At 58.1% G+C, this 26,923-nt stretch overlaps 1 protein-coding gene across 1 annotated transcript in view; it reads left to right on the forward strand.

The window, feature by feature from the left end:
- PIAS4 (protein inhibitor of activated STAT, 4) overlaps positions 1–26,923 on the forward strand; it is a 27,526-nt gene extending 603 nt beyond the window's left edge. The window contains exons 2-11 of the mRNA XM_008584404.1: positions 4,633–5,059; positions 15,829–15,913; positions 18,787–18,828; positions 19,109–19,199; positions 19,310–19,438; positions 19,518–19,623; positions 22,958–23,031; positions 23,274–23,434; positions 26,106–26,236; positions 26,462–26,923. Of these exons, the coding sequence (XP_008582626.1) occupies positions 4,636–5,059; positions 15,829–15,913; positions 18,787–18,828; positions 19,109–19,199; positions 19,310–19,438; positions 19,518–19,623; positions 22,958–23,031; positions 23,274–23,434; positions 26,106–26,236; positions 26,462–26,721 (1,503 nt within the window). The 5' untranslated portion in view covers positions 4,633–4,635 and the 3' untranslated portion in view covers positions 26,722–26,923. The remainder of the gene's footprint in view (positions 1–4,632; positions 5,060–15,828; positions 15,914–18,786; positions 18,829–19,108; positions 19,200–19,309; positions 19,439–19,517; positions 19,624–22,957; positions 23,032–23,273; positions 23,435–26,105; positions 26,237–26,461) is intronic.

The raw sequence follows: 26,923 nt of genomic DNA on the forward strand, positions 1-26,923 counted from the left end.
GCCGGGGGCGGGGCCCCCCAAACCTCCCCGGGTCTTCGCGCTGGGGGTTGGTTCCCCAGCTCGAGGCAGGGTTCCCCCAACCTACCCGAGCCGGGTCCCCCTAAACACGAGGGCAGGGCCGCGCCTCCCAGCTTGAGGCACAGCTGGACGCGGTGGGCTCCTCGTCCCGAGCCGGGGTCCGTGCGCTTGTCCGGGGGGAGTGTCCGCGCCTCCCCGCCCACATGGCACCGAGGTCTGGTATCTGGGTCTTATCCTCCCCGCTCAGCAGGCCAGGCTAGGGTTTGCGACTCCCTGCCCGGAAAGGTCCCCTGACTCCCGAGTAGTGTCCTGCCACTGTTGAGGATGACGAGCCAGGGTGCTGAGCCACCCCGAAACACGGTACAGCATGCCTTCAGGGGATCTGTACCCCAAGCTCGAGTGGGGAGCCCTTCAGCTCTTGGTTGGTCCCAGAGCCCCGCCCCCTCCCGACACCGTCTCTTGCACCCCGGAGGCGGCATTGGGGTGACACCAGGCCCACCCTTTGCCCTCTCCATGGGAGGGAGCGCTGACCCTTACCCTGACTGCCCCTTTGCAGTCTTGGGTCCTGGGCTCTGCCTCCTTTCTCCTCCCATTTCCTCGCGGGACAGCATCTGTGAGTGTGTTGATTCTGCTCTGGGGGCTCTAGAGCCTACACTGGCAAGATCAGATCCCGTCTCAAAACCTTGGTCGCCTCTACTGTACTCTGCTCCTTAGCGAGTCTGCTAATTAGGTTAGACCCCCTTCCTCCCTACACAGCCCCCAGAATCTTGTTGCGCCGCAGCTCTGGCTTCTGAGCTTTTCTTCGTTTCTGTCTGTTGTCTTATATTGGTCCTTGGAGGGTCCCCAGCTGGTCCCTGGGTAGGCCTCTTTCTTTAGGGTAGCTGCTGCTGTTCCTCCCCCAGACTCCGGAGACCGGAACCAGATTCCATATCTCATAGACACCATCCCCTCTCCTCAGAAGTGCACACAAGGCCACTGCTCCCAGGCAGGTAGGGGACCACCACCTGCTTCTGGTCTGCCCTCCCTGAGGTCCTGACCTGTAAATGTTTTCTTTTTTTTCTTGCTTCTCCATCTCTCATCCCTTCCCATCCCGCTTGGATCTGAAACATACCCCTCAACACTCTGTGATTATAGAGTATACCCCCGTTTCCCCAAGAGCATGCTCCTCCCCCCCAAGCTCCCCCCCCCACTTCTGAGTTTTGAGAAATGGAGACTTGCTCTGGGGATGTGGAGGTCTGAACTTTGCAAGCACAAGGCCTGTAGTCCCCTGAAATGTAACGTCCTTGAGAGGCTGTGAAGCTGTGACTGTGGACCCCACCCCACTCGCTGCTGCTGGAGGGGAGGGTCTGCACCCTTTCATACCATCCAGGGCCTTGAAATATGATCTGATGAACTCTACTTGACCCTCTGGCGGCTGCCCCCCCCTCCCCCCAGTTAAATCAAGTTGACCCTTCTTTCACGTTCTCTAAACCATGAGCCTCCATTCAATTCAGCAGGGCTTAGGCTACAGCACAACTTCCCCAACCCTAGGGAGCCTGCTTTCTCCTTGAGTCTCTTGCTGCCACCCCAGAGCACTTTCAGTGTAATTGAAATGTCCCCCTTTTTTCAGGAGCTTTGCCCACCCTGTCATACTACCGGCCTGGAGGTTTTGTCTTTAGGGGTGCACAATGGGCTGGTTCAAGGGGCAAACATAGGGGCTTGTTGATAGACTTTTAAATCTCAGACTCTTAGCTTGAAGCGCCTGTGGCCCGTTTTGGGGTGGGGTGGGGTATGTCCTTAGGTGATCTTCTGCACATCTCTTTTCCTGGAGTGAGGGGCCCTGCCTGGCTTTCTTCCGGAGCTCAGAGGAGCCCAGGCGGGAGAAGAGGTTGGGTGCAGCTGCTCCCTCTAGGCTGATGTTCCCCCACGCGGCTTCCAAACAAGCCTGGAGTTGAAACTCCAGAGCCACTGGGGCCTGGTCCTGTTTATAAACACAGTTCTGACAGGCAGGCGGGTCAGGATAAAGCCAAGGCAGGAAGTGATCTTTGGCGCATCTGGGGCTTCTTCCTGAATGCCCCCCCCCCCCCCCCCCCCCCCCCCCCCCGCCCCAGGGTCAAGGGCAGGCTTCTTGATGGTGGCAGCTGCGGAGAAATCTGAGTCGTGAACATATGGCAGCGTACGGGCCTGCTCTAGGATGCTTGTCCTGCAGGCCCGGATGTCCCACCTGGTCGGCAGGGCTAGGCAGGGCAGGGGGCTCGGGGTGGGAGTGGGGATGGGGGTGGAGTGACGTCTGTAGGTCCTCCCAGCCCACCTGTTTTTGGCATGATCAACCCCTGTGTTACACTTCCACATGACAGCATCACCTCTCCCTTCTAAGGGCTTGGGCCTCTTCCAGAAGAAACATCTTGTCCGCAAGCCTTTTTTTCCTGCATAAGGTAGGAAGTCAGGCCAAGGGAGGCGAAGCATCTTTGATTTCAAAGCATCCTGGTTTCTACCGGACTCTGAGGGCCAGCAGACCGATAAAGCCCCCAGGTAGCAGGTGTGCTAGTGAGTGAAGTTCCCCCAGGCCCTGGGTAGCTCTATGAGTGGCAGGAAATGCCCTTAGGAGCCCAATGGATGAAGGTTCACAGGCCAGCCCTGCTGCTGTACGGGGAGGCTTCAGGCCTGCTACTTCCTTCTCTGCGCCTCAGTTTCCCTGCCTGCATGCTGGGAGTGGGTTGTTGTGAAATTTGTGAAGTGGAAAGGCCCTCCTGGTGTCTGGCATGTGGTGGACATTTGTGTCCTGGGTACTTAAAGAGCCACTGGGTTGCAAGATGCAAAGTAGAAGAGATCCCCTGGGGTGGGAAAAGGCTCCTCTCGAGGCTTTGCAGGCACGACTGGGTGGCTCCTCACCTGTGTCTGTCGCCTTGAGCCTTCAGCAGGACCCTGGTGTGTACAGCTAGGACGAATCCTAGCACGTTCCCATCTTACCATGCTGATGAGGGAGGAGCCTGACAGCGGGCCCAGGGGGGTTCCAGAACTGGGGCTCCCGGGGCAGTGACAACCTCCCTGCCAAAATGTGCTGCCAAGGTGCCTCTCCCACCCTTAAACACCAGAGCCTCCCCACGTGGAGGCCGCTACGTAAACATACCACCAGCTCTGCCTCTCAGGCTTTCTCGAGTCGCATTTGAACAACTGTTGTTCTCTTTGGGTGCCATCCTGCCCCACCCTTGCCAGCTTTCCGTATTCACTCTTGTTGCTTGCCCTTTTTTATTTTTTCTTTTCCATTCCCCGTGGAAGTTTCTTTTTCCCACACCCTTTCATTCATCCCAGGCTAGCTTCAGGGCTCAGCGTGGGTGCCCTGGAACCCAGCTAGCCCGTCCCTCAGGGACATTCGGCTTGGTGGGGAGACCTCCCTTTCCTTGGTGTCCCAGCTCCTGTGGAGGACAGGCCGCTGCAAGACAGCCCCCAGTCAAACCCTGGGATCAGCCCAGCTCCTCTGTCTGGTTTGATTTAGCTGGAGAGACCCTGCCAGGTGTGAAGTGCCAGGCCCTGCCAGACCTCATTCATCATTTTGCCACTGCTCAGTTAATATCTTCCACGGCTGCTGGGTTCCCTGCCTTCCTCTCCAACCAGTGCTTCTCACCCAGGGGTGGTTCTGCTGCCAGGAGATACTGGGCAGTGTCTGGGGGCATTTGTGGTTGTCACGACTGGGGTGGGGAGCTCTTGGCACGGAGTGGGTGGAGGCCAGGGATGCTGCTCAGCACCTGCAGTGCCCAGGATGCCCCACCACAGAGAACCATCTGGCCCCAGTGTCCACAGTGCTGAGGGAGAGGCCTGCCTGAGATGATCAGCAGACATTTGGAAGGTCTCGGCAGTGCCCGGCTCTGTGTTGATGCCCAGGGGTAGTGTAATAGGGAGGAAACACCCCCGGCCTCAGAGTTAGGCTCAAGTTTGAATTTTGGTGCTGCCTTCCCGAGCCGACGCTTTCTCATCTGTGATGTGGAGCTCACACCAACTGGCAGGGGTGCTTTAAGGATCACAGTTAAGTGTATAATTATGTGTCCAGCTCAGTTCCTGGCAAGTGATTAGTACTGAGTAAATTGTGGCTACTGTCATCTAGACTGAAGGGAGAACATGTTTGTGACTGCCGTTGGTTGAGCCCTTGCTCTGCCAGGTGCTTTATGTGGGTTACCTCGTCTGGCCCCTCCACCATCCCCGTGAGGTGGATGCTGTTATCCTGTCTGATGAAGAGACTGAGGATCAGAGAGGCCGTCTGGAGTCGCCAGCTAGGAACTGGCAGAGGCTGTTTACGGGTAAAGCAGTATTCTCAGCTTCTGCCCTGGGGATGCTTGCAGGCTTGAAGATGGGAAAAGGGAACCTAAAATAGAAGGGGGGATGCTGAGAGGAGCTGTTGTTGCGTTGGCAATGCTGAGGCTGTCCTTGAAGAGGAGGAGGAGGAAGGGGCAGTACTGAGCTGGGGGGCACCACAGGGGCAGGCCTGATGAGTGGGCACAGCTCTTGAACGTTTCTCACTTTGATACCCCTGAATCAGGGCCCAGGAGGCCCCCAGGAAGCTCCTGTGCCTCCGTGGCGTCCCCTGACTCTGGCAGCTCTCATATCTGATGGTGTGTGTATCTGGTTGCTCTTCTTCAGAACATGGTGATGAGTTTTCGAGTCTCTGACCTTCAGATGCTCCTGGGTTTCGTTGGCCGGAGTAAGAGTGGACTAAAGCACGAACTTGTCACCAGGGCCCTCCAGCTGGTCCAGTTTGACTGTAGCCCTGAGCTGTTCAAGAAGATCAAGGAGCTCTATGAGACCCGCTATGCCAAGAAGAATGCGGAGCCCGTTCCCCAGCCCCACCGGCCCCTGGACCCCCTGACCATGCACTCCACCTATGACCGGGCCGGCACAGTGCCCAGGACTCCCCTCTCTGGCCCCAATATTGACTACCCCGTGCTCTACGGGAAGTACTTAAATGGACTGGGACGGTTGCCCGCCAAGACCCTCAAGCCAGAAGTCCGCCTGGTGAAACTACCCTTCTTTAATATGTTGGATGAATTGCTGAAGCCCACTGAGTTAGGTGAGTCGGCCGCCTTCCCCGTGGGGAGGCCTGCGTTCCACGTTCCCACCGAGCACCCACTGACCAGCCATGCGGTTGAATTTGGGTACTGTTTTCAGGGGTGTGGTGAGGGTAGGAGGCCCTGGGGGCTTGTCCTTCCCAGGAAACAGAGGGACCACCGTTGATATGGCTTATCTGCTGTGTAACAAATTACCCTGAAACCCAGCAGCATAAAGCAACAGACATCTGTTAGCTCTCAGCTCCTGTGGGTTAGGAACTCGGGGGCATTGTATCTGCCGGGTGATTCTGGGCAGTCTGGCTCAGAGTCTCCTGTGGGAGGTTGCAGTCTCATCTGAAGGCTCCGCTGGGGCTGGAGGAGGCAGCTTCTGCACGTGGTTGCTGGCAACCTTGGCTTCTTGCTGGCTTTGGCTATATGGACCTCTGAACGGCTGCCCAAGTGTCCTCAGAGCGTGGTGGTTCTCTTGCCCCAGGGTGAGTGACCTGGAGAGAGAGAGAGAAGGCGCATGTGTGTGCACGCACATCAAGCTGGAAGCCACAGTTCTGTATGTAACCTGATTTCAGACGTGTCACACCTTCCCTTGGGCCGTCTTCCATTGCTCCAACGGATGGCTCTGGTGCAGTGTGGGAAGGAAGGGACTGCTTCAGGATGAGACAACCAGGAGGCAGGAGTCACCTGGGGCCATCTCAGGGGCTGGCTTCTGTTCTCTCACTTCCTGTGGAAAAGGGGCTGAAGAATCGTACCCGGCCTTCCCTCCTTCCCCACATGCTCTTTTCTAGTAGGCAGCCTGCAGGAGTGACCTCTGTCAGTGGGCTCAGGCCACTGCGAGGCTGCTCACACCGTGTGCCCCAAGAGTTTGGGGTGATCAGGGGTGGAGGAGGCAGTGCCAGGGCTCTGTGGTCCCTCTGACTGCTCATTTCTTTGTCCCCGAGTGTTGACTGAGCTGTGAGCCAGGACCTTGCAGTCTCTGGCTGCCTTAACCACATGTGCTGCAGGTTGGCGTTGGCCCTGGTCTCAGTCTCAGATGCTGCCCTGAACTCGGGACCAGGAGGCCCTGACCAGCTGCAGTTACCCTGGGTAAAGAGAGCATCCAGCCTCCAGGACTCCCAAAGGGCAGTCAGAACATGCTGGGCCTTTTGTGAACCCATGGCCAGGCTGGCAGATTTTAGCAGGTTCCTGAGTGTTACTGGAGACCCCGTCCCTCGTCTCTTTCTCCTGTCCTTCATCTCCCTCCTCCTCCTCATCCACTCATGCAGGAAATGTTTGAGTGCCTGCTGGATGGGTGCCTGGCACTGGGCACAGAGCAGGGAGTAAGACAGATGGAGCCCCTGCCCTGCGGAGCTTCCTTTCCATATCCTCATGAGGGGATGGAGGTGTCCCCCACCTGTGGCCTGCTCCGAGGGTCCCACAGTGCACCATCAGCATCTCCTGTGGAGGCCCTCCTGTCTTTACCGAGTTGGCATCTGCCGGCCATGGCAGAGCGTGGGCTGCAGGGCCATTGTCCCTTCATGCCAGCCCCCGGCACCCTGCACACTCCCTCCCACCCTGCTGACCCAGCGTCCTGCATGGCCTGCCTGCAGAGGCTGGGGCCCCTCTCTGGCATGCAGACCTCAGCCAGCCAGCCCCTCTCGTGCCCTTGGTGCGAGGCTGGAAGTGGGGAGTGGTGAGGGGGTGCAGTGCCTCTCCCCTCCCACTTACATCCCCGGGACTCTGTGAGGCTGGGTGGGTGCAGCAGGGGCTGTGGTTTCAGGTTGTGCCAAACTGGTGGAGGAGGGAGGGAGGGAGGTGCTGCCAGCAGTTCCAGCAGCTGTCCCAGGCTCCACCCTCTGGCCCCAGGCTCCACCCTCTGTCCTCAGGCTCCGCCCTCTGCAGCTTTCTGTCTTGCAGAGGTGTTTAGTGGGAACCTCTTGGAAGCAGGTTGTCCCAGTGGCATCTGTCATGTGATTGAACAGGCAGCTCTGAGGACCCCGACCCCGTCCTGAGTTTCCTTGGGCTGGCTTCCCTGCCTTCATGCCCCTGTAACCCCTGTCTGGATGCTGGAAGCCATTCTCCCCCTGGGGTTCCCCAGCAGCTTTGGGGGGCCTTGGGGACCAGCTGGCTGGTTCTGGAGGTTGAGCTGATGTTTTAGACTCCTGAGGCCTTGAGAATGACCTGAGCACCAGGGAGACTGGGTTTCCACCAAGAAGTGGCAGGGCAGGCTTGATGCTGGGTTGGGGTTCGGGCTGGAAACGACTTTGAACTCAGAACTGACTGGCTGGCCGACTGGCCTCACCTCCCTTCCCAGATCCCAGGCTTCCTTCCTGCATGGCAGCAAGCAGTCGCTCTGCCCCAGAATGCATCACTGTGCCCTCAGCCCCCTGGGGACCCCGGTCACCTGATCTCCGGGAGAGCCTGCTCCCCTGTCTACACCAGCAACGACTGTGCTGTCGGCTCAGAACAAAGACCGGCCCCGCCCTGCTTTTCCTCCCCACTGACTACCCCGCCCCCATCCAAGGGCCTGGGAGGGGGGCTCCTACCATGGTGCACCACCTTCCCTGGACTCTCATGCTCTCCGAGGGTTCCCCAGGGGCTGCCTAGGTCCTTAGGGAGAGGTTTTCTTGAGCACAGACTTCAGGACCCAAAGTAGTGGTCCCCGTTGTTCTAGGACCCGCGATTCTGAGCACAAGCGCCCACCCTGGGCTGGCCCCTTCCCAGATGAACTCCATGAGGCTGTCATTGCCCAAGGGCCACTTCAAAAGGACGCAGCTCTGCCAGCTTCCCCTTTTTGACCAAAGGGGCTTCCACCTGCTGACCAAGATGAGGCCCACACATTCTGGCCTGTCCCCGGAAGAGCTGCCGGCCGGCTCTGGGATGGAGCCCACGCCAGGCGGACAGGAGCCATAAATCACACGGCGTGGAATGCTGGGCTTGGGGGAGGGGTGGGGGATAGTCAAGCCACACACTGGGAGCTGGAAGGACCTTAGGAGACAGATGATCCACTCCAGTGGAGGGGTGGGGCCCAGAAAGGTCAGGACACTTGCCCAAGGTCACACAGCAACCCGAACTTCATCCTCCCGACTCTGACCCCCTTTCTGAGCAGATGGAACCCCACACCCTTGTGGGGAGATGCCTGTTCTAAACGACATGAAGGTTGGGGATCCCAGCCCACCTCTCAGCAAGGGGAGCAGGAAATGTTTGAGAGAGCCATCCTCTTCCCTTCCCATCCTCCCCTTCCCACCCTTCGGCCAGGCAGGCCTGGGACAGAAGACCTCTGCTGACCTGAGCAGAATGAGAGGACCCAGGAACATGCAGCTGGGGGCCGCTGGGGCATCTTAACAGTGGGAGTCCCCCAGCCTGCCTCACTCTGCGTCAGCAGCCACAGCCCAGCTAGAGTAGCCCAGACCCTCCTGTCAGGGCCTGTGGTGGGGAAGAGAGGCTGTCATGAGACTTGGGGGCGGAAGGAAGGAAGCAAACACATCAGTCTGGCACAGAGCTGCTCATGAGGCCCCCAGCATCCTGTGGTTGGCCTCTTGTGGTGTCAGCCTGCCCCAGCTGCTGTGCAGTGAGTGGCCCTTGTCATTGTAACAACTCCACGCACACCCCCCCGAATCTCAGAGGCCCCCCTCCAAGGCAGATTGTACTGGCTGGGAACTGCTTGTGTAGCATCCCCCGTGTTGCGTGCAGGGCATAACTGTGTTCCTTATCCAGTCTCCTAAGCCGGCATTGCCGACGCCACATGTAAGCTAGTGGTGGTCCCTGCCCTTGTCGCTGGTGCTGCACAGGAGGTGATCAAATGGTGCCAGCTGCCGTCAGTATCAGGAGTTATTTATTGCATGTTTGTGTGGAGGGGCAGTCAGGAGGGCTTCCTGGAGGAGGCAGCAGTACAATCCAGACCCAAGGAGTGAGTACCAGTAAGCCAGGCAAGGAGGAGGGGGTAGGGGAGTGTGTTCCACGCAGAGGGACCAGCTAGGACAGAGGCCTGGTGGTGAGAGAGGGCTCATTCACTGGACTGAATGGAGGCCATTGTGACCAGAGCATGGTGCGCCCCAGGAGGAGGGAAAGAGCTGCCTGGGCGCGGGCGGCAGAGCCCAGAAAACTTGAGAATGGTGGGCTATGGGGAAGGATGGGGGACAACCGTTCCCAGGGCTGCAAAGTCATGGAAGTTACAGTGAGCTTTTCCTGGTGTCTTTTTGGAGGTCGATGTTATCTTCTCTACCAAGAACCTAAGGGGGCATAGAGAGGCAAAGGGGCTTGCCTGTTGTCCCACAGCCAGGCAAGGTACAGGCCCAGCCCACTGACCCTCCATGGCACCTTCAGTTTCATCCTGTGCCCTTGGATCCAGGACTATCTTGTGGCATCCTGTCACTGTTCCTAGCCTGTGGGGTGGGGGCTCCATGGAATTAGGGTCTCTGCCAGCTCTACAGCTGGCCCTGGCCTTCCAGAGCACCCACCTGGGTGAGGAGGAGGGACAGGCCCACCATGACCTGCTGAGGGGGTCTTCTTCCAGCCCACCCCAAGTCCTGATGGCTCCAGCTCTGGTCTCCTGTGATTGCCCCTCCACCAGTCACAGGTTTTTACCTGCCTACCTGTCCTAGCCTTCTCCTGGGTCTGTTCCCCACGGGGTACTCTGCTCTCCCACAGTAGCAGGCCAGCCATGTCCCTCCTCTGCTCAAAACCTTCCCCTGACCTGGACCCTGCTGACTTTCCTGCCCCGTCCCCTCCCTTCCTCCTCCCTCTGTCCCCCTCGCTGTCTCTGCTCCAGCAACACGGGCCTCCTCGCTGTTCCTCCCACACGCCAGGCTCGGTCCTGCCTCAGGGCCTTTGCACAGGCTGCGCCCTCTGCCTTGAATGCTTTTCCCTCTATACCCGCTGGGCTCCTGCCTCACTCCTTTGGGCTGAGCTCACGTGCCGCGTCCTGGGAGAGGCCTCCCCGGTTGCCTGTCCTCACCGCCTGTGTGCACCGGATCTTCCTCCCAACACTGACTTGGTTTTTGTTTATTTTTTGACATTGTTGTGTGTTTTCTTATTTTATTCTTTATTTTCTTGGCAGCTGGCTGGTACAGGGATCCGAACCCTTGACCTTATAACACCGCACTCTAACCAGCTGAGCTAACTAAGCAGCCCTTGTACATTTTCTTACTTAACACCTGGGTTAGAGCAGTGTTATAACACCACCGTGGTTCCGATCCCTGTACCAGCCAACCACCAAAAAACAAAAGACAGAAACACCCAGGCCTGAGAGTGGCTGTCCACCGTGGATGGGTCAGGACAGGTGGGGGCACAGAGTGAGGAAAGACTTGGAGCTGAAAGCAGCCTGGGGGCTGCAGCAAGAGCAAGGAACTGACGGTCTGGAGTCCCTCTTTCCCCGTGAGACCCTGTGCCATCCCCACACCCCCACCACAGGAGGTGGCCAGCCTGCCTGCCAGCTGCATGCCAACACCGAGGCTCCGGTCAGCCCCCATGAGTGGAGGAGCTGGGGCTGTGGTCTCACTTGTACCCTGCTTCTGTGCGGACTTGGTTGCTTTGCCCACAGGTGGAGCTGGGGGAGCCAGTCAGGACCCCCGCCTGGCTCACTGGGGTCACTGGTGGGGAACTGATGCTGGAAGCTCAAGGCCAGGAGGGGTGGAGTCAGAGGACCTGCTTGTGTACTGGGAAGGGGGGCATTGGCCTGCAGGAGGGACCCCCACCCATCCTGTCCTCTCATCGCTGGCCCGGTTTGGGCCCAAGGGGCAAAAAGTCACCAGCAGATGAGTTTCAGGCCAGCCCCATCAGATCTACTTTCTACAACCTCATAGGTCCCTCTTCCCTTAAGTATCTGTGAGAGCATGTGTGGGTCATAGAAAACCCAAGTCACTAGCAAAGAATCCCTGCCTCCTGAGCAGGCCCCTCGCTGCCGCCTTTTCTTGGCGGTGTGGTCATGCGAACATGTGGTTGTACCCTGACTGCTGTTTTGTGGGGCTCCCCATATATCGGGAGCATCTGCTTGCGGTATTAAATATTCAGTGCCAGCAGCATCTTGTGAAGCTGCCTGGTCGCCAGGGCAGGTGGTTGCTGGGCCCTTCACCGTCGGTGTCTCGGGTTAGGCTGGTTCCAGGGTGCCCAGCCTCAGCTGATCTGTGTTCCCCTCCCTTTTCCCTGGTGGGGTGCTGAGACCTGCGGTGTGCAGGGGGCAGGAGGGGCTGTCTATAGGTGAAGGCCTCGGCCTGTCATCCTCCGTAGCCTGGTGGGCACCTTGTCCCCATGCCACCCAGCAGTTACCCACAGTCACCTGGCCTTGTGGGAGCCATGGGTGATGACATTGCTGCTCTTTGGTGCACTCAGTCTCCACGCCTTGACCCCGTGAGTGTGCGAGTGCCTCGGTGTGCCAGGCAGTGTGCAGAACTCTGCACCTTCGTGGCTCCGAGAGAACGAGTAGAAGGATGACTTGGGATGCCCAGCAGGGAAAGCGGTGTTCACAGTTTGAAGTGAGGCACTCAGGGAAGGCTTCCATCTCATTAGTGTTTGTGACACAAGGGCCTTGACGACAGCTGGGGAGGAATGTCCTGTAGGAGAAAATGGTGAGTGCAAAGGCCCTGAAGCAGTATGTGCTTGGCTGGTGGGGACAGCTGGCCTCTGCAGGGAGCAGCCAGCCACCCCGGGTGAGGGTGGGAGGACAGGGCACGTCCCCAGGCCCCTGGCCTCGCCTAGACGGGGCTGCTGGCCCTTCTCATTCTCTCCGAGTTCTGCCTGCCCACTTATTGGGTGGGGTGGGGGTGGTGTTCTGACCTACCCAGCCTCCGAGGCCCAGCTCAGCTGTCGGCTCCAGTGAGGCCTCCTGACCCCCAAATAATTGCTCCCCAGGCTGTGCGCAGATCTGGGCGTGTCTGCAGGTGGCCAGCGCACACCCCTCGCTCCCCAATTAGGCGGCCTTCCTCAGGGGCCCTCGCTGGGACTGCAGAACCTGCCGTTGCCCAGGGACCTGTGGACTCTCAAGAAACAAAGGTGGATTGGTGGCAGCAGTGTGGTGTTACAGCAGCCACCTCTTCCTGAGCACCAGTGACAGACCCAGCGCTCGGCACCCTGGGCGATGGGCCACGCAGGCCCAGCCTGGGAGGCCCTGCTGGAGCTGCGATCCGAACCCAGGTGGTCTGGGTTCTGAGCCTGAGCTGGCTTTAAATCAAAATTGTGCGTGCTGTTTACATATCACCTGTTCTCATGGTTTGTAGTTCAGAAGTTCAAAAGCAGCGGTTGGCACAGGTAAACCAGGGGGTGGTCCCACTGCTGCTTGTTCTTGTAAACAAAGTGCCATGGTGGCATGGCCAGGCCCAGTTGTGTGCCGATGATCTGTGGCGCTTTCAGTGGTACCAGGCAGTCTTGTAGTCACGACAGTGACGGCGTAGCCCGCACAGCTGAAAATATTTGTGCTTTGGCCTTGCATAGGAGCGGTTGCCGCCCACTGTTCTAGGTTTGCAGTGGCTCCACCTCCTCTTCCAGCCACTCACAGGCTGCGACCAGATTCTTGCCCCTTGTCCACTTTTTGCACGTATAAGCAGCAGCTATGCGTTTATGTGGACCCCCGCCCTCCGTTTCTGTTTCACGGGTATTAGCATAACATACACACTGCCAGGCACCTGCGTCTTTTACTTAGCAGGAAACAGCCTGGAGATGACTCCCTATCAGAACATCTGCGGCTCTGGATTCTCTGTCCCCTGCTTCACAGTTGCATAGTTGGTCGTTTGGTGCCCAGGCTGCGTCAATGGGCATTCAGGCCACTGGCAGCCTCTGGCTGCTAGAAACCATTCTGTGGGATGTGTCCATCAGATTGTGCATGTGGGAGCGTGTCTGCAGTTGGGGCTCCTTAAATGTAGGGTTCGCTCTTTTTTGGGTTGTGGATTCGTAGTTTTGATAAATTGGGCTAATTGCTTTCCGCAGAGGCTTTCAGTCCTATCAGCCTATACCCTCCTCAGTTTTTATCAAGGTTTCGAATCTCTTTCAATCTTCCAATCAAATGGCTTCTCAGTGCAGTTTAAATTTTATTTTATTTTATTTTTGGCGGTTGGCTGGTACAGGGATCCGAACCGTGACTTTGGTGTTATCAGCACCATGCTCTGACCAACTGAGCTAACCGGCCAGCCCCTAAAAATTTTTTTAACTGAGATATAACTTACATACAATAAAATAGAGAGATATAGGCAGTTTGAGTTTTAACAAATGAATATACTGCAGTAACCCAGACTCCATCAAACTATGGAATATTCCCCTGGGACTCTTTCCATCCAGTCCTCGTTTCCCCAAGAGGGAACCACTGTTCTGCTTTCTGTCACTATTGATGAGGTTGTGTCTGTGCTAGAACTTGAGATCAGTGTTATATGCAGTGCATGCATCCTTGTGTCTGGCTTCTCCAGCTCAGCGTCATGTTTTGCGGCCCATCCCAGTCACTTCGTTGACCTCAGTTGGCTCTGCTGGGGGACTGCACCACAGCTTGTTTATTCTCCTAGTGAAGGGCACCTGGGTTATTTCCACTTTAGGGCTGTTGGGAATGAATTTACCACAGACATCCTTGTGCAAGTCCTTTTGTAGACATATTGCCATTTGTTTAGGGGGCAAATACATGGGAGCGGGATTGCTGGGATGTAGGGTGGTATATGTTTGTGAGGGCAGTTTTCCACAGTGGTTGTACCATTTCGTAACCCCACCGGCAGAGAGTTTATGTGCTCCACAGCCTCGTCAGCACTAGGAGTTCCCAGTCTTTGAATTTTAACCATCCTAGTGCACGTACAGAGGTTTTAAGCCAATCTTGCCGTCCTGGGACAAATCCCAGAGATCTGGAATATTTGCTAATACTTTGTTAAGGATTTTTACATCTATGCTCATGAGGAATATGTATCTATAATATTTCTTTCTCTTTTTTGGGGGGTTGCTGGCTGGTACAGGGATTGAGCCCTGAGCTTGGGCTCGGTGTTATCAGCACCACACTGTAACCAACTGAGCTAACCAGCCAGCCTATGATTTTTCTTTCTTGCTTCATCTTTGTCTGCTTTTTATTATTATTATTATTATTATTTTTTGACCAGTAAGGGGATCGTAACCCTCGGCACGGTGTCGTCCGCACCCATGCTCAGCCAGTGAGCGTACCGGCCATGCCTATGTAGGATCCAAACCCGCAGCCTCAGCGCTACCAGCACCGCACCCTCCCGAGTAAGCCACGGGGCCAGCCCTTTGTCTGCTTTTGGTATCGGGACTATGGCCTCATAAAATGGGTTGAGAAGTGTTTTTTCCTTCTCTATTTCCTGAAAAGTTTATGTAAAGTGTGTATGGTTTCGTCCCTAAACGTTTGATAGAATTCACCAATCTGGACTGGCAGTTTTCTCTGCAGAAAGGTTCTAATTATGAACTCAATTTCTTAACCAATAAAGAGCTTTTTCAAACTTTCTGTATCTTTTGATGCCAGTTCTGGTAAATTGTGTCTTTGGAAGAATTTATCCATTTCATGTACGTTTTTTATTTTTTATTTATTTTTTGTCCTTTTTGAGACCGGCCGCACCGCGCTCAGCCAGTGAGCGCTGTGAGTGCACCGGTCATCCCTATATAGGATCCGAACCCGCAGCGGGAGCACTGCTGCACTCCCAGCGCCACACTCTCCCGAGTGCGCCACAGGCTCGGCCCATGTATGTTGTTGAGTGCAGCTAGGAGTTTGCCCAAGAGCCCTGGGCTCTGGTGACTTCCTCTGCTGCTTATTTTCTGTTTTATAGACTTCTATTTTTATTTTTATTATTTCCTTCCTTCTAATGACTTTGGGTTTAATTTGTTCTTTTTTTCTGGCTTCTCATGGAGGAAACCTAAATCATTTATCTTAAACCTTTTTGTTTTTGTTTTTGTTTTTGTTTTGGCAGCTGGCTGGCATGGGAAACCAAACCCATGACCTTGGTGTTACAAGACTGTGTTCTAACTGACTGAGCCAACTGGCCAGTCACCTTTTTCTTTTTTAACATAAGGGTTAAAAGCTATAACTTTCCCTCTGAGGACTGCTTTGGCTGCATCTCATAAATGTTGGTATACTGTCTTTCCTAGTTTGGGTCAAAGCATTTTCTAACCACCCTGTGATTTTTGTCCAGTTATAAGTGAGAGGGAAGGGCCCAGACCCATAACCAGTGTGGTCTCCATCCCGTCACAGAACGTTCCCCAACCCCTGCACCCAGTAGGCACTTGGTGAGCACTGCTGAGGCCCTGTGCACAGTGTCTCCCAGGACTCTGCTGCGCTCCTCACGCCCCCACTGGGAGCCGGCCTCTTGTAACTCTTCTCTCTGTGCATTTGGAGGTTCATTTTCTTATCTCCTCCGCTGGCCTGTGAGTGCCCAAGGTGGGACCTCTGTCCAGGTGGAGTGGCTGGCCCAAGGGCACACAGAGAGCCCAGGCCAGAGCCAGGCTGTGTTGTTGGGGGGGGGGGGCAGGTGTCCACCAGCTGGGCACAGCCCTGCTCTTTGCCCCCCGGCTAAGCAGTGTTCTGTTTTCTAAATAGAGCTCCAGAGAACTGCGAAGGTCGCCCAGCTCCTAATGTGGCCCTGAATAGGAGCATGGGCAAGGAGGGGGCAGAAATGTTCCCTGAGTCACAGGCCAGGGTGCGCATCCCCCCAGGAAGGGGAGGGGTGTCCTCCCGCATCCTCCCCCCTGGGCAGCCCCCACCTCCATCCCACTCCTCTGTACAGTGCCTTCCTGTTTTTCTTTCCCAGTCTAACGATGGGCAGGTGCACTCACTTGGGCGTGGGTTCTTACCAGGTACCAGTCGTGACCCTGACCCTGTGTTTGTCTTCAGTTCCACAGAATAATGAGAAGCTTCAGGAGAGCCCGTGCATCTTTGCGTTGACACCGAGGCAGGTGGAGCTGATCCGGAACTCCAGGTGCGCTGTGCCCCCGCCCCAGCTCCCTGCTGGCCATCCGGCCATCTCAGTAGAGCCTTTGGCTATATCCGCTGCAGGCTCCACACTTGTCCAGACCATGTTCCCCAGCAGCGGCAGGGAACAGGAGTCATCCTTCTGGAAAACCCCACCCTGGTTTGCTGCCCTCACGTGCTGGGCCATGTGTGCAGCATTGGCATGTGCTTACTACCCCGAGAGGTGGACCAATTGTCCCGCTTTAACAGGGTCTCTCCCCTGGCACTGTGGACACTGGGACCGGATCCTTCTTTGTGGTGGGGCCATCCTGGGCACTGGAGGTACTGAGCAGCGTCCCTGGCCTCCACCTACTCCATGCCAGGAGCACTCTCCAGTTGTGACACTGCAACTGTTCCCAGATGTTGCCCAGTGTCCCCTGGGGGCAGAATTGCCCTGGGTGAGGACTGCTGAGCTGAACGTGTGGGGTCGAGGCTAGAAGTGGCCGCGCTGTCAGACCCCGGGTGTTCTCTGAGGCCCTTCTGTCTCCAGCTAAGACAGTAAGCCCTGCCGGGGCAGCCGCCTCTCAGACACCCCTCATGTGCTGGGCACATACCGAGTGCCCAGCACCTACCAGCCCGCTTAATACTCAGAGCAGCTCCGTTTTCTTTCTTTCTTTTTTTTTTTTTTGTGGCTGGCTGGTTTGGAGCTCCCTGTTTTGCAGAGGAGACTGACGCTTAAGACAGGGGAGGTCTGGGCCGGCCCGGTGGTGCACTGGAGAGTGCGCCGCCTGGGAGCACGGTGGCGCTCCCGCGAGGGTTCGGATCCCATGTGGAGACCGGTTCCCGCTCACTGGTTGAGCGCGGTGTGGGCGCAACACCGAGGGTTGCGATCCCGTTGCCGGTCCGGTCCCCGGTGCAGGCGCGACACCGAGGGTTGTGATCCTGTTACTGGTCAGTAAAAAAGACAAAAAGGAAAAAAAAAAAAAAGACAGGGGAGGTCGTTTGCCCAGGTCACCTGTGAGTCCATGGAAGGGCAGGGGTGAGAGCCCACAGCTGCCCCCTGGGTTCCTGTGTGACTTCAGAACTGCCGCCCCTGCCTTTTGGGGGTACAGGCCTGCTTCCTGTCCCCCCAGCCTCTCCGTCTGGCCCTTATGCCTGGGAAGGGCTCAGGATCGGCTGTGTTGGGCCCAGTGGCCACAGGGGCCTCTCCACCTGGTTAATCTCAGGTGCGACCTCACCTCTCTGAGCCTCATCTTCCTCATTTGTAAACCGGGTGTCATGACAGCTCCCACCTCCCGACTCAGTCCCTGCGCAGAGTGCTCAGCACCTGCTGCGTGGACGACACTCAATCCTGACAGTGGTGGTGACTCCGCTCCCAGGCCGCATCTGAGATCCTCACTGGGTGGACCACCAGGGCCCCAGCCTTCCTTCCTCATTCGGGCAAACTTTAGCAGCATTTGTGAGGATCCCTCCGTCAGTCCTGTCCTGCACTGGCTGTTTTCTTAGCAGATCTGCAGAATCATTTAGTGGGGTGGACCCAGTTGGGCGGGTGGGGGGCTTCCTTCCACTCAGGCATGGCCTTTCTGTGAACTGTTCTTCAGTCTAGTGCTTTCTTCCTGAAGCTCCTGTTCTTCCCTTAAGTTGAAATATAATGTATATTTTGCAGAATATACCATTTTGAAGTGTAGAATTCAGTGGCTGTTAGTGTATTCAGTAGGTTGTGCAACACTCACCCCTGCCTAATTACAGAACATTTTTGTCTCTGCCCATTAGCAGTCACTCCCCACCCCTCCCCCAGCCCCCGGCAACCACGAATCCACTTTCTCTCTGTGGATCATCCTGTTCTGGACATTTCATGTAAATGGAGTCACACACTGTGTGGCCTTGTGTGTCTGGCGTCTGTCCCTGCGTGTAATGTGTTCAAGGTCCATCCACGTGGTAGCGTGTGTTAGAGCCTCATTCCTTTTCCTGGCGGAGTGATGTTCCACTGTGTGGATGGACCACACTGTGTTTATCCAGTCATCTGTCCGTGGACACTTGGGCTGTCTTTGGCCGTTGGGAGTCATGCCACTGTGAGCATTTGTGTGCAGACGTGTTTCTCTGGGTAGACATTGTCTTCACTTCTCTTGGGTGCATTTCCTGTTAAAAGTTGATCCTGAGGTGTCCTTGGGTGATTTCTTTCTGTTGTGAATTGGCCGGTCGATTCCACTTGGCACATTTATAACTTTATTCATTCAGTGAATGAGCATGCACCTAGCTGCCTTCTCTTGTGGGGTGACTTCTCTCGTGTTTCCCAGGCAGGCAGGCCCCTTTCTGGTGGCCCCACAGGTATTCCTGTCTCATCCAGTCTGCACAAAAGGGTCCTGGGGCTTGGTTTCCCTGGCTCAGACAAAGGAGCCTTGCCTCTCCAAGGTCCCCGCCCCTGTTGGTCTGACCTGGGGGGATGAGTCCTCACCCCTGCCTTTTGGAGAAGGGTGTTTCCTCATTTTACTGTTGAGGAATGGGGGGTTCTAAGGGGCTCAGCTGCAGGCCTGCATCCCACAGCTCGTGCTTGGTCAGGTGGAGAGCTCAGGGCACCTGGTAGACAGCACAGGCCTCAGCCAAGATGTGACCATGGCCTGAAGCTGCAGCCCAGGGCCACTGGGCCCAGGGCAGGCTGTCAGGGCTCTGCTCCCTGTGCCTCTGGGCAGGGTGGTGTCCTCTTCCCAGCAAGGGCTAGGATGGCTGACATCTTCCTGGCAGCCCTTGCCCAGTGATGTTGGCACGAGGGTGCCGCCCAGCACAGGAGAGAAAGTTCTGGAGAGCAGCTGTCAGCCCCTAGCTGCCAGGTCAGCGTGGCGTGTGCGGCTCTCCTCCCTGCTGACCCTCCTTTCCTCCCCTTTATTTGCTCAATGTCCACAGAGAGCTGCAGCCCGGAGTCAAAGCCGTGCAGGTCGTCCTAAGGTAGGCCCAGGTGTGCCCACAGCCCCGGGAGGGACCCTCTGTCAGCCACCCCCACTTCCCCTGGCCCTGGGAGCCCCCTCCCAGGTTCCCTGGCCAGAGGTAGAGCCCTGGCTCCCCCTTCTGCCACCTGTTCTTGTCCATGGACACACCTTGATCTGGGGCCCCAAACCCCATGAGCAGTCCAGCCCCTTGTCACGTTCCCATCATCACCTCTGCCCTGGCCCCTGGGCCTCCTCTGCTTGGGTCTTCCTATGGCCCCATGGTCCCCGTTATGTTGCAGAATCTGTTACTCAGACACCAGCTGCCCTCAGGAAGACCAGTACCCACCCAACATTGCCGTGAAGGTCAATCACAGCTACTGCTCTGTCCCGGTGAGCCACGGTTGCCCTGGTGTCCACTGCAGGGTGGGGGCAGGGATGCCACTGTCCCAGCTGCGCTCGTGTCTGGCGCCAGTGGCCTGAGCCGGCCTGTTTGCTTCCAGGGCTACTACCCCTCAAACAAGCCCGGAGTGGAGCCCAAGAGGCCCTGCCGCCCCATCAACCTCACCCACCTCATGTACCTGTCCTCGGCCACCAACCGCATCACTGTCACCTGGGGGAACTATGGCAAGGTGAGAGCCCAGGGTTCCACCCACCCTGTCGCGCTGCTGGCACCTCCCTGGCCGGACCTGATGCCCCCTCTGCCCACAGAGCTACTCCGTGGCCTTGTACCTGGTGCGGCAGCTGACCTCGTCGGAGTTGCTGCAGAGATTGAAAACCATCGGAGTCAAGCACCCGGAGCTGTGCAAGGCACTTGGTGAGCCCACGGGGCTGGGGGTGGGCACGTCCCTGGGGCCCTTTCTTTGCCAGGCGTGAGGCCCCAGCCCTGGGAGGAGCTTCTGGTCTGTCGGGAGCCACTAGCAGCCAGCACCTAGTGGGGACCGGGCCTCCCAGGGTCTAGCTGTCAGGTCCCGGGAACCATCCATCCCCCCGGGGATCTGCAGCACCGGCCTGAGAGGAGGGGGCAAGCTGGGGAGTGGTGTCTCGTTTTGAGGCAGAGCTTTGGGAGGGCTGCCAGGGGACCAAGGTGATCCATGTCCCAGCAGACCCTGCTGGCTGTGGGGCGGGTTCCCATTAGACGGAGGAGGGTGGTGGAAGGTCTGACCGTAAATGGCGAGTCTGTTTTTCAAGTACTTTGTACTTATAACAACTGAATATTAGGGGGAAAAAAGTGACGTTAGGCACGCGAACAGAAGGATGGAGGAGGGTGGTGGAAGGTCTGACCGTAAATGGCGAGTCTGTTTTTCAAGTTCTTTGTACTTATAACAACTGAATATTAGGGGGAAAAAAGTGACGTTAGGCACGCGAACAGAAAAGACTGGACCCCCAAGACTGGCAGGCAGACAGGGTCCCATTTCTCTTGCTGAGTCCCTGCTCCCAGTGGCTGCCGAGCACAGCCCCATAGCTGTGTGCCCTCAGGCAACGTGCTGGCCCTCGCTGGTGGCCACTTTCTTCTTCAGAGCAGACCTGAACTATCTCAGGGACTCCTGGCCCTCTCTGTGGGCCCCACCTAGCAGGGTCCTAGCTGTGATGGGTTCTGCTGGCCTGTCCTGTGGAAGGGGTTGGGGATGGGGCCTGGCCCAGAGTCCCTGTTAGCTGAGTGCAAGCTCGGAGGCTGGGGATGGGTGGGTGGCCTGTCAGGTTGAGTGGAGGGAGGCTGGCTGGGTTTGCTGGGATCCACTTCCACAGTGGTAGCTGTTTCAGGTGGACCCTGGTGCTAACCCAGCCACTCTGCAGAACTCGGGTGGGGAGGGTCCCACTCGCTTTCCTGCCCAGCACCACCCGGCCAGGCCCCTGCCTCTGCTCTTGGCTGCGCAGCTGTGTCCCCCAGCCTGGGTGTCTGGAGTCTGGAGAGGTGCTGGTATTCCCGAGGGGCTTGTAAGCCTGGTCGTGTTGAAGCCTCCTGTCCACCCTGGCCCCTGAGGTAGGAGATGTGGCAGTCAGCACCCCTCTCCGGAGGACATGGAGGGGCAGCCCAGGAGTCCCCGCTCCCAGGCCAGCACCCACCAGGCCTTGGGCTGACTCGTGGGGACACAGACACAGAGTGGCAGAGTGAGGCCCATGTACCGCAGGCCTTGGTCCGTGCATCCTGCTGCCTCCCTCTTCCCTCAAAGGGCCCTTTTTTCACCCCCACTCCCCCCTGCCATCTCCTTGTGGGACAGTGACTGACTCGACCAGGAAGGGCAGGTGTGGGGCTGGGCAGCCTGATGTGGCACTGGCCCATGGGCTGGGGCCTGGCTTAACTCCTCAGTGACCGGTGAGGAACCAGGGCCTGAGGCCTCAGCCCTGCAGCCCTGGGGACTGTGTGGCAGTCATGATGACCCTGGTCCTGCCTGCACCGTAGGGTCCAGTTTCCTCTAAAGCAAGCCCTGTCTGTCTTTCCATGGCCAGCCCCAGGCTTGTCATCTTTGCCACTGGCTTTCTCTCTGGTCACAGCCGGGAAGTCCTGTCCTTTGTCTCACTGACCCCACCCTGCTGTGCACACCAGTTCTTACCAGGGGAGGAGGGAGACCTTGATATAACAGACGCATGCCTGTGTCTTCTGCTCTGTTTTTTTTTGTCTTTTTTTTTTTTTTTTACGTAACCGGTGAGGGGATCGCAACCCTTGGTGTGGTGTCGCCCACACCGCGCTCAGCCAGCGAGCGCACCGTCCATTCCTATATAGGATCCGAACCCGCGGCGGGAGCGTCGCTGCGCTCCCAGCGCCGCACTCTCCTGAGTGCACCACAGGCTCGGCCCTTCTGCTCTGTTTTGAGAGGCCAGGGCCTGTGGGTACATCATCAGGACTTGTTAGTCAGAGCCGGAGCCAAGTGTGGACATTTATACTGAGGTGTGAATGACTGATGGAAACTTGGGGCACAGGAGGCCGAGGTGCTGAGGGCCGGGGGTCAGCAAGGGAAGTGGATCCTGAGCTTCCAGGGATAAGCAGTTTTCCAGCAGGTGAGGGGGCGGGGAGGAAGGTCCAGGCAGAGAAAACAGTCGGTGTCAGGACAGCTGGGGGTGGGGAGGAGGACCAGCCAGGCAGGTCACCCTCAGCCTCGCGTGGGACGGGCTGGTGTCATCCTGGGGGAGGGGACACGGGTTCCTCAGGCGGCCGGCTGTGTCTGGGGCTCTGGGGCTCTGGACTGCCGTGGTCTCTGCCCTGAGGGGCCGGGGCCTTGACTGAGCCCTCTGTGGCTGGAGTTTAACCATGCGCGCGCCTGATTATGGGCCGGTTTCCCCACCGTTCTGGAGAGGATGCAGCAAGACATCTAGGGAGAAGCCGGTGCCCCTGCACCCACCCTGCTCTTGGGGGGATTTCCTTCCAGCCTGTAGGATTTCCTTCTTGCTGTGCGAGGCCTTCGCGGTTTGTTGTGTGTTTTCTACGTTACATGTGGCCTTGTGGCAGGCGCTGTCTTTCCCTGTGTGGTAGAAGTTAGACTTCAGGGGCTGGCCGGTTAGCTCGGTTAGTTAGAGCACGGTGCTGATAACAGCAGGTCCAGAGTTTGATCCCTATACTGGCCAGCTGCCGGAAAAAACAAACAAATAAAAAAAGACTTCACCATGCAAGGAAGCCACACTCTGTGGGTTTGTGACCTGCCTCTGGTGGCAGTGCTGGCGGCTGGGCATCGGTTGCTTGCTTCCCCGTCCTCTGCTGGGATGGCAGAGGCTACGAGGTCTGCCTTGGAAGGAGAATCCCTGCCTCATTCCTGGCTGCATCTTGGGGGATGGTGTTTTGGCTGCACAATTGACAGTCACAGTGGATGGCTCTGTTGGTGGCTGTGTGTTGCCTGGATCTTTCCAGAAAAGTTCTGTGAGTTGTAGAAAGCCCCAATGGGTGGGTGGGGAAAATGCTGTCGTTTGCCTGTGTGTTGGGGTACCGCTGGGTATGTGATGTACCTGGGGGGTGATCAGACACGACACCCTCTTCCAGATGTCCCTAATCACCCTGAGCTGTGGGGCTGGAGCTGGGTCTCGTCATCCGGGAGGGACCTCTTCTGGGAGATGGATGTCAGGTGCTGTGCAGACCATGCTGGAGAAACTCCGAGGATTGCCCTGGCTGCCTGAGTCTCCTGCCTTCTAACAGTGTCCTCTGTCCCCTTTTCCCACAGTCAAAGAGAAGCTGCGCCTCGATCCTGACAGCGAGATCGCCACCACCGGCGTGCGGGTCTCCCTCATCTGCCCGGTGAGTCGGGCCCCCGCATGCACCTCTTAGAGCCCGCTCTTGCACGGGGTGGCAGTTCTTGGCTGGTCAGCGAGCTCACCTAGGGCAGCGGTGGTCTTGGTCTTAGTCCCCTTGGAGTCCCTAAGGCAGCAAACGAAAGATCAGACAGAGCTGGGGGGACAGTGAAGGGCAGGGTGACCAGGGCCAGGCAGGGTCGGGCGGGGTGGCCTGGGTGGTCTGCTCACACCCGCCACCTCCTGCAGCTGGTGAAGATGCGGCTCTCGGTGCCCTGCCGGGCAGAGACCTGCGCCCACCTGCAGTGCTTCGACGCCGTCTTCTACCTGCAGATGAACGAGAAGAAGCCCACCTGGATGTGCCCGGTGTGCGACAAGCCAGCCCCCTACGACCAGCTCATCATTGATGGGTGAGTCTCGGGGAGTGGGAGCCAGCCCGCTGAGTGCTGTGTGGAAGGGACAGCAGAGCTGGATGCCCGCTGAGGTCTCCGTAGCTTCCGACTTTCTGGAGACACTGGGCTGCATCAGCTGGTGGGCACGAGCGTCCCCGCAGGACTAATCAGAGCCTTTGCTTTGCAGGAGGCAGCAGTGTAGCTTAGGCTTCAGGAGCTGGCCTCTGCCTTGCCCTTGCTCCCCATGTGATCTTTTTTTTTTTTTCCTTTTTGTCTTTTTTCGTGACCGGTAACGGGATCGCAACCCTCGGTGTCGCGCCCGCACCGCGCTCAACCAGTGAGCGGACCGGTCTCTATATGGGATCAGAACCCTCGGCAGGAGCGCTGCCCTCTACCGAGTGCGCCACCGGGCCGGCCCACTCCCCATGTGATCTTGAGCTCTCTGAGTCTGACCTGAGCGCCCCAGCCTCAAGGCCGCGAAGGGACTCGGGGCTGCTTTCCAAAGGCGTCCCACCCCGAGAAAACACAGAGGGGTGAGAGAGACAACTATCTCCCCTGAAGTTCTGGTGGACACCCATTCGTCCCCTTCCTGGGGGGCACCATCCTGAAGCTAGGCTGTTCCCCTGTTCCCACCAGCAGCCCCTCTGCATGCCACAGGGGGACAAGGAGGGCAAGTCCTTTGTCCCCGAAAGGGAAACTCTGCTCAGGTCTTAAGTTTCCAGAAACTGAGCCCTGTTGTCTGTGGCACCTGATGTGGCTCCGGCCAGGCGCCGGCCACACCCACCTGCTGTCCCCAGGGCCACCAGGCAGGGCGTGAGGCCGTGCTCTCGCAGAGGGAGAGGCAGCAGCTAGGGGTGCAGGCCGCGGCCAGGCCAGGCCGTAGCCTCAGGGGGCACTTGGGGAGGCCTCCGACCTGCAGCGGCTGGGCTTGGCTCTGGGCGTCTAGATTTGTTCCCCAAGTGGACCCCTTATTCCAGCGCTTGTCTGTGTCCCAGGAGGCAGGCCTTTGATCCTCTCCACTTCACTGGTGAGGAAACTGAGGCTTGGAGGAGGCAGCCACCAGCTTCACACTGCCCACAGCTCGCAGGTGGCTGGGCTAGGACTTGAACCCAGGTCTGGACAGCTCTGACCTGGGTCCTCTCCCTGCAAGGGCCGAGCCACCTCCCCCATGCTGTCCAGCCTTGGTGCGGAGCATGGAGGCCTCTGGGCCGGGCACGTGGGCTAGGCCTGAATAGCCGCTCTGTTCCTGCCTGGCAGCTGTGCGGCCCAGCGCCCACCCTCCCCCCACAGGCCCAGAGCGGCTCACTCGGGCTTGGGTGGTAGCAGCTCTGATGGCTCCAGAGGCTGATGGGGCTGGGGCAGGTTGCTTTGTCCCATGGGGCCTGGACATAGCCAGGGAGGCTTTCTGGAGGAGAGATTTTTGGTTTGTACATGTATTCCATGAGGTTCTGCCACCTTGTCTGGCTCTGGCCCTGAGCTTGCTGGCCCTGGCATCCCCAAAATGACACTGTCCCAGACCCTGCCTTCAGGGAATTCTCTGGAGGGCTACTGGAGGGGCACAGACACTCTCAGTGCTACGTCTCCATCTTGGGGAGGAGGAAGAGGAGCTGTGGGGTGGGGTTTGTGGAGGAGTAGCTTCCAGGTGGGGAGGTGCCTTACAGCAGAGGGCTGGGTTCACAGCCAGGGGGGACTCTGGTGTGGAGGGTCTGAGTGCGACAGTACAGAGATCTCAGGGTGCGGTGGGGGCTGACCAGAGCTAGACAGGCCTCTGTCCTGTGTGCCCCCTGTGGCCTGCGTGGGCACGTGGCCTCTCCTAAGGACCCTCCCCCGCTGCTGCTGCTGCTGCGCCTGCCTCACCCTGCAGGCGGGGACACCAAGACCCTGTGGCCAGGAAGTGGGGGGGCGGGACGGGGTGGAGCCGAAACCAGGGCCTGTTTCCGACTGGCCTTGTGGTCTTAGAGCTGTCCTCCCTGCCTGGCCTCTCCTTTCTCATCTGTAAAATGGGCTGGTGGCACCCCTGAGTGCGGTGTGCTCGGGGGCGCTGCTGTTCATATGCAAGTGAGGTGGCCCCCACTCTGCCCACAGCCTCTCCTAGGGCCGCTCCTTCCCTCCAAACCTCACCACCTCACCTGTCAGGCGGACGCCCCTATCTCCAGGCCGGCTGTCCTCGAGCAAAGTCCCCTCTTCTTTGAAAGAGCAGGGAGGCAGTACAGACAGGGCCGCTCCTTCCCTCCAAACCTCACCACCTCACCTGTCAGGCGGACGCCCCTATCCCCAGGCCGGCTGTCCTCGAGCAAAGTCCCCTCTTCTTTGAAAGAGCAGGGAGGCAGTACAGAACCGAGATCAGAGGGAGAATGTGGAGGTGGGGTGGGCAGGGACCCTCAGGCCGCCCAGGCCCGGCCTCTCGAGGGCACTCGGAGGGAAGGTCACCACTCTGTGGTCTCCTCCTGGAGGGCTTGGCTCTGCAGGCTCTGCACGGTTGGCTGGGGTGGGGAGACAGGGTGATCAGCTCCCAGGACTCTCAAGGACGCCCTGTCAGGCATGGTCTTGAAGCCACTGCTGCAGAGAGGTGGGGAGTGACCCAGCACACCCCAAGCTCAGCCGCTTGAGGGAGCGGCCAGGTGTGGCAGAGCAGGGCAGGGGCGTATCCAGCCCAGCCCAGCATCAGCCCCCTGCCCACCTGCCCCAGGCTCCTCTCCAAGATCCTGAACGAGTGCCAGGACGCCGATGAGATCGAGTACCTGGTGGACGGCTCATGGTGCCCGATCCGCGCTGAGAAGGAACGGAGCTGCAGTCCCCAGGGCCCCATCCTTGTGCTCGGTGAGTCCCTCTGGTGCCCATGGCTAGTGCAGCATTTTTGTGGAAAACACAAAGATGGAGCCTGGTGGAGCTGATCCCTGGTCGGGGGGCCAGACTGAGGGCTGCGCGCTGCAGACGGGCACAGCGTATGGGCGAGGCCTGCTGTGAGCCCGGCTGGCCTCAGTTTCCCTGCTCTGTAAGCTGATGGCGTCCTAAGCACCGGTGTCCCCATCCCTTTGCCTGCAGGCACCTCAGATGCCAATGGGCTACTGCCCACCCCCAATGTCAACGGCAGCAGCACGCTCAGTGGTGTGGGTGGCGGGGGCAGCTCGGTCAGCGGCGTGGAGAATGGGAAGCCGGGGGCCGACGTGGTGGACCTCACGCTGGACAGCTCGTCGTCCTCGGAGGACGAGGACGAGGAAGATGAGGACGAGGACGAGGACGAGGAGGGCCCGCGGCCCAAGCGGCGCTGCCCCTTCCAGAAGGGCCTGGTGCCAGCCTGCTGATGCCGGCGCGGACACACGACTTTCCTGGTGCTCACCACGCGGAGGGGCGCGGGCCAGCCTCGGGGTGCAGGGGCGGGTGGCGATTTTCTTCTTTCTGTTGTTGTTTGTTTTCTTTTTCCACCCCTTTCCCTGGCTCCTGGCACCTGTACCTCTCTGGACTCTCCTATCCGGGGATTAAAAAAAAAGGAAAATGACAAAAAAA

This window comes from Galeopterus variegatus, unplaced genomic scaffold (assembly GCF_000696425.1).
Source record: "Galeopterus variegatus unplaced genomic scaffold, G_variegatus-3.0.2 Scaffold3258, whole genome shotgun sequence".
Lineage (NCBI taxonomy): Eukaryota > Metazoa > Chordata > Mammalia > Dermoptera > Cynocephalidae > Galeopterus > Galeopterus variegatus.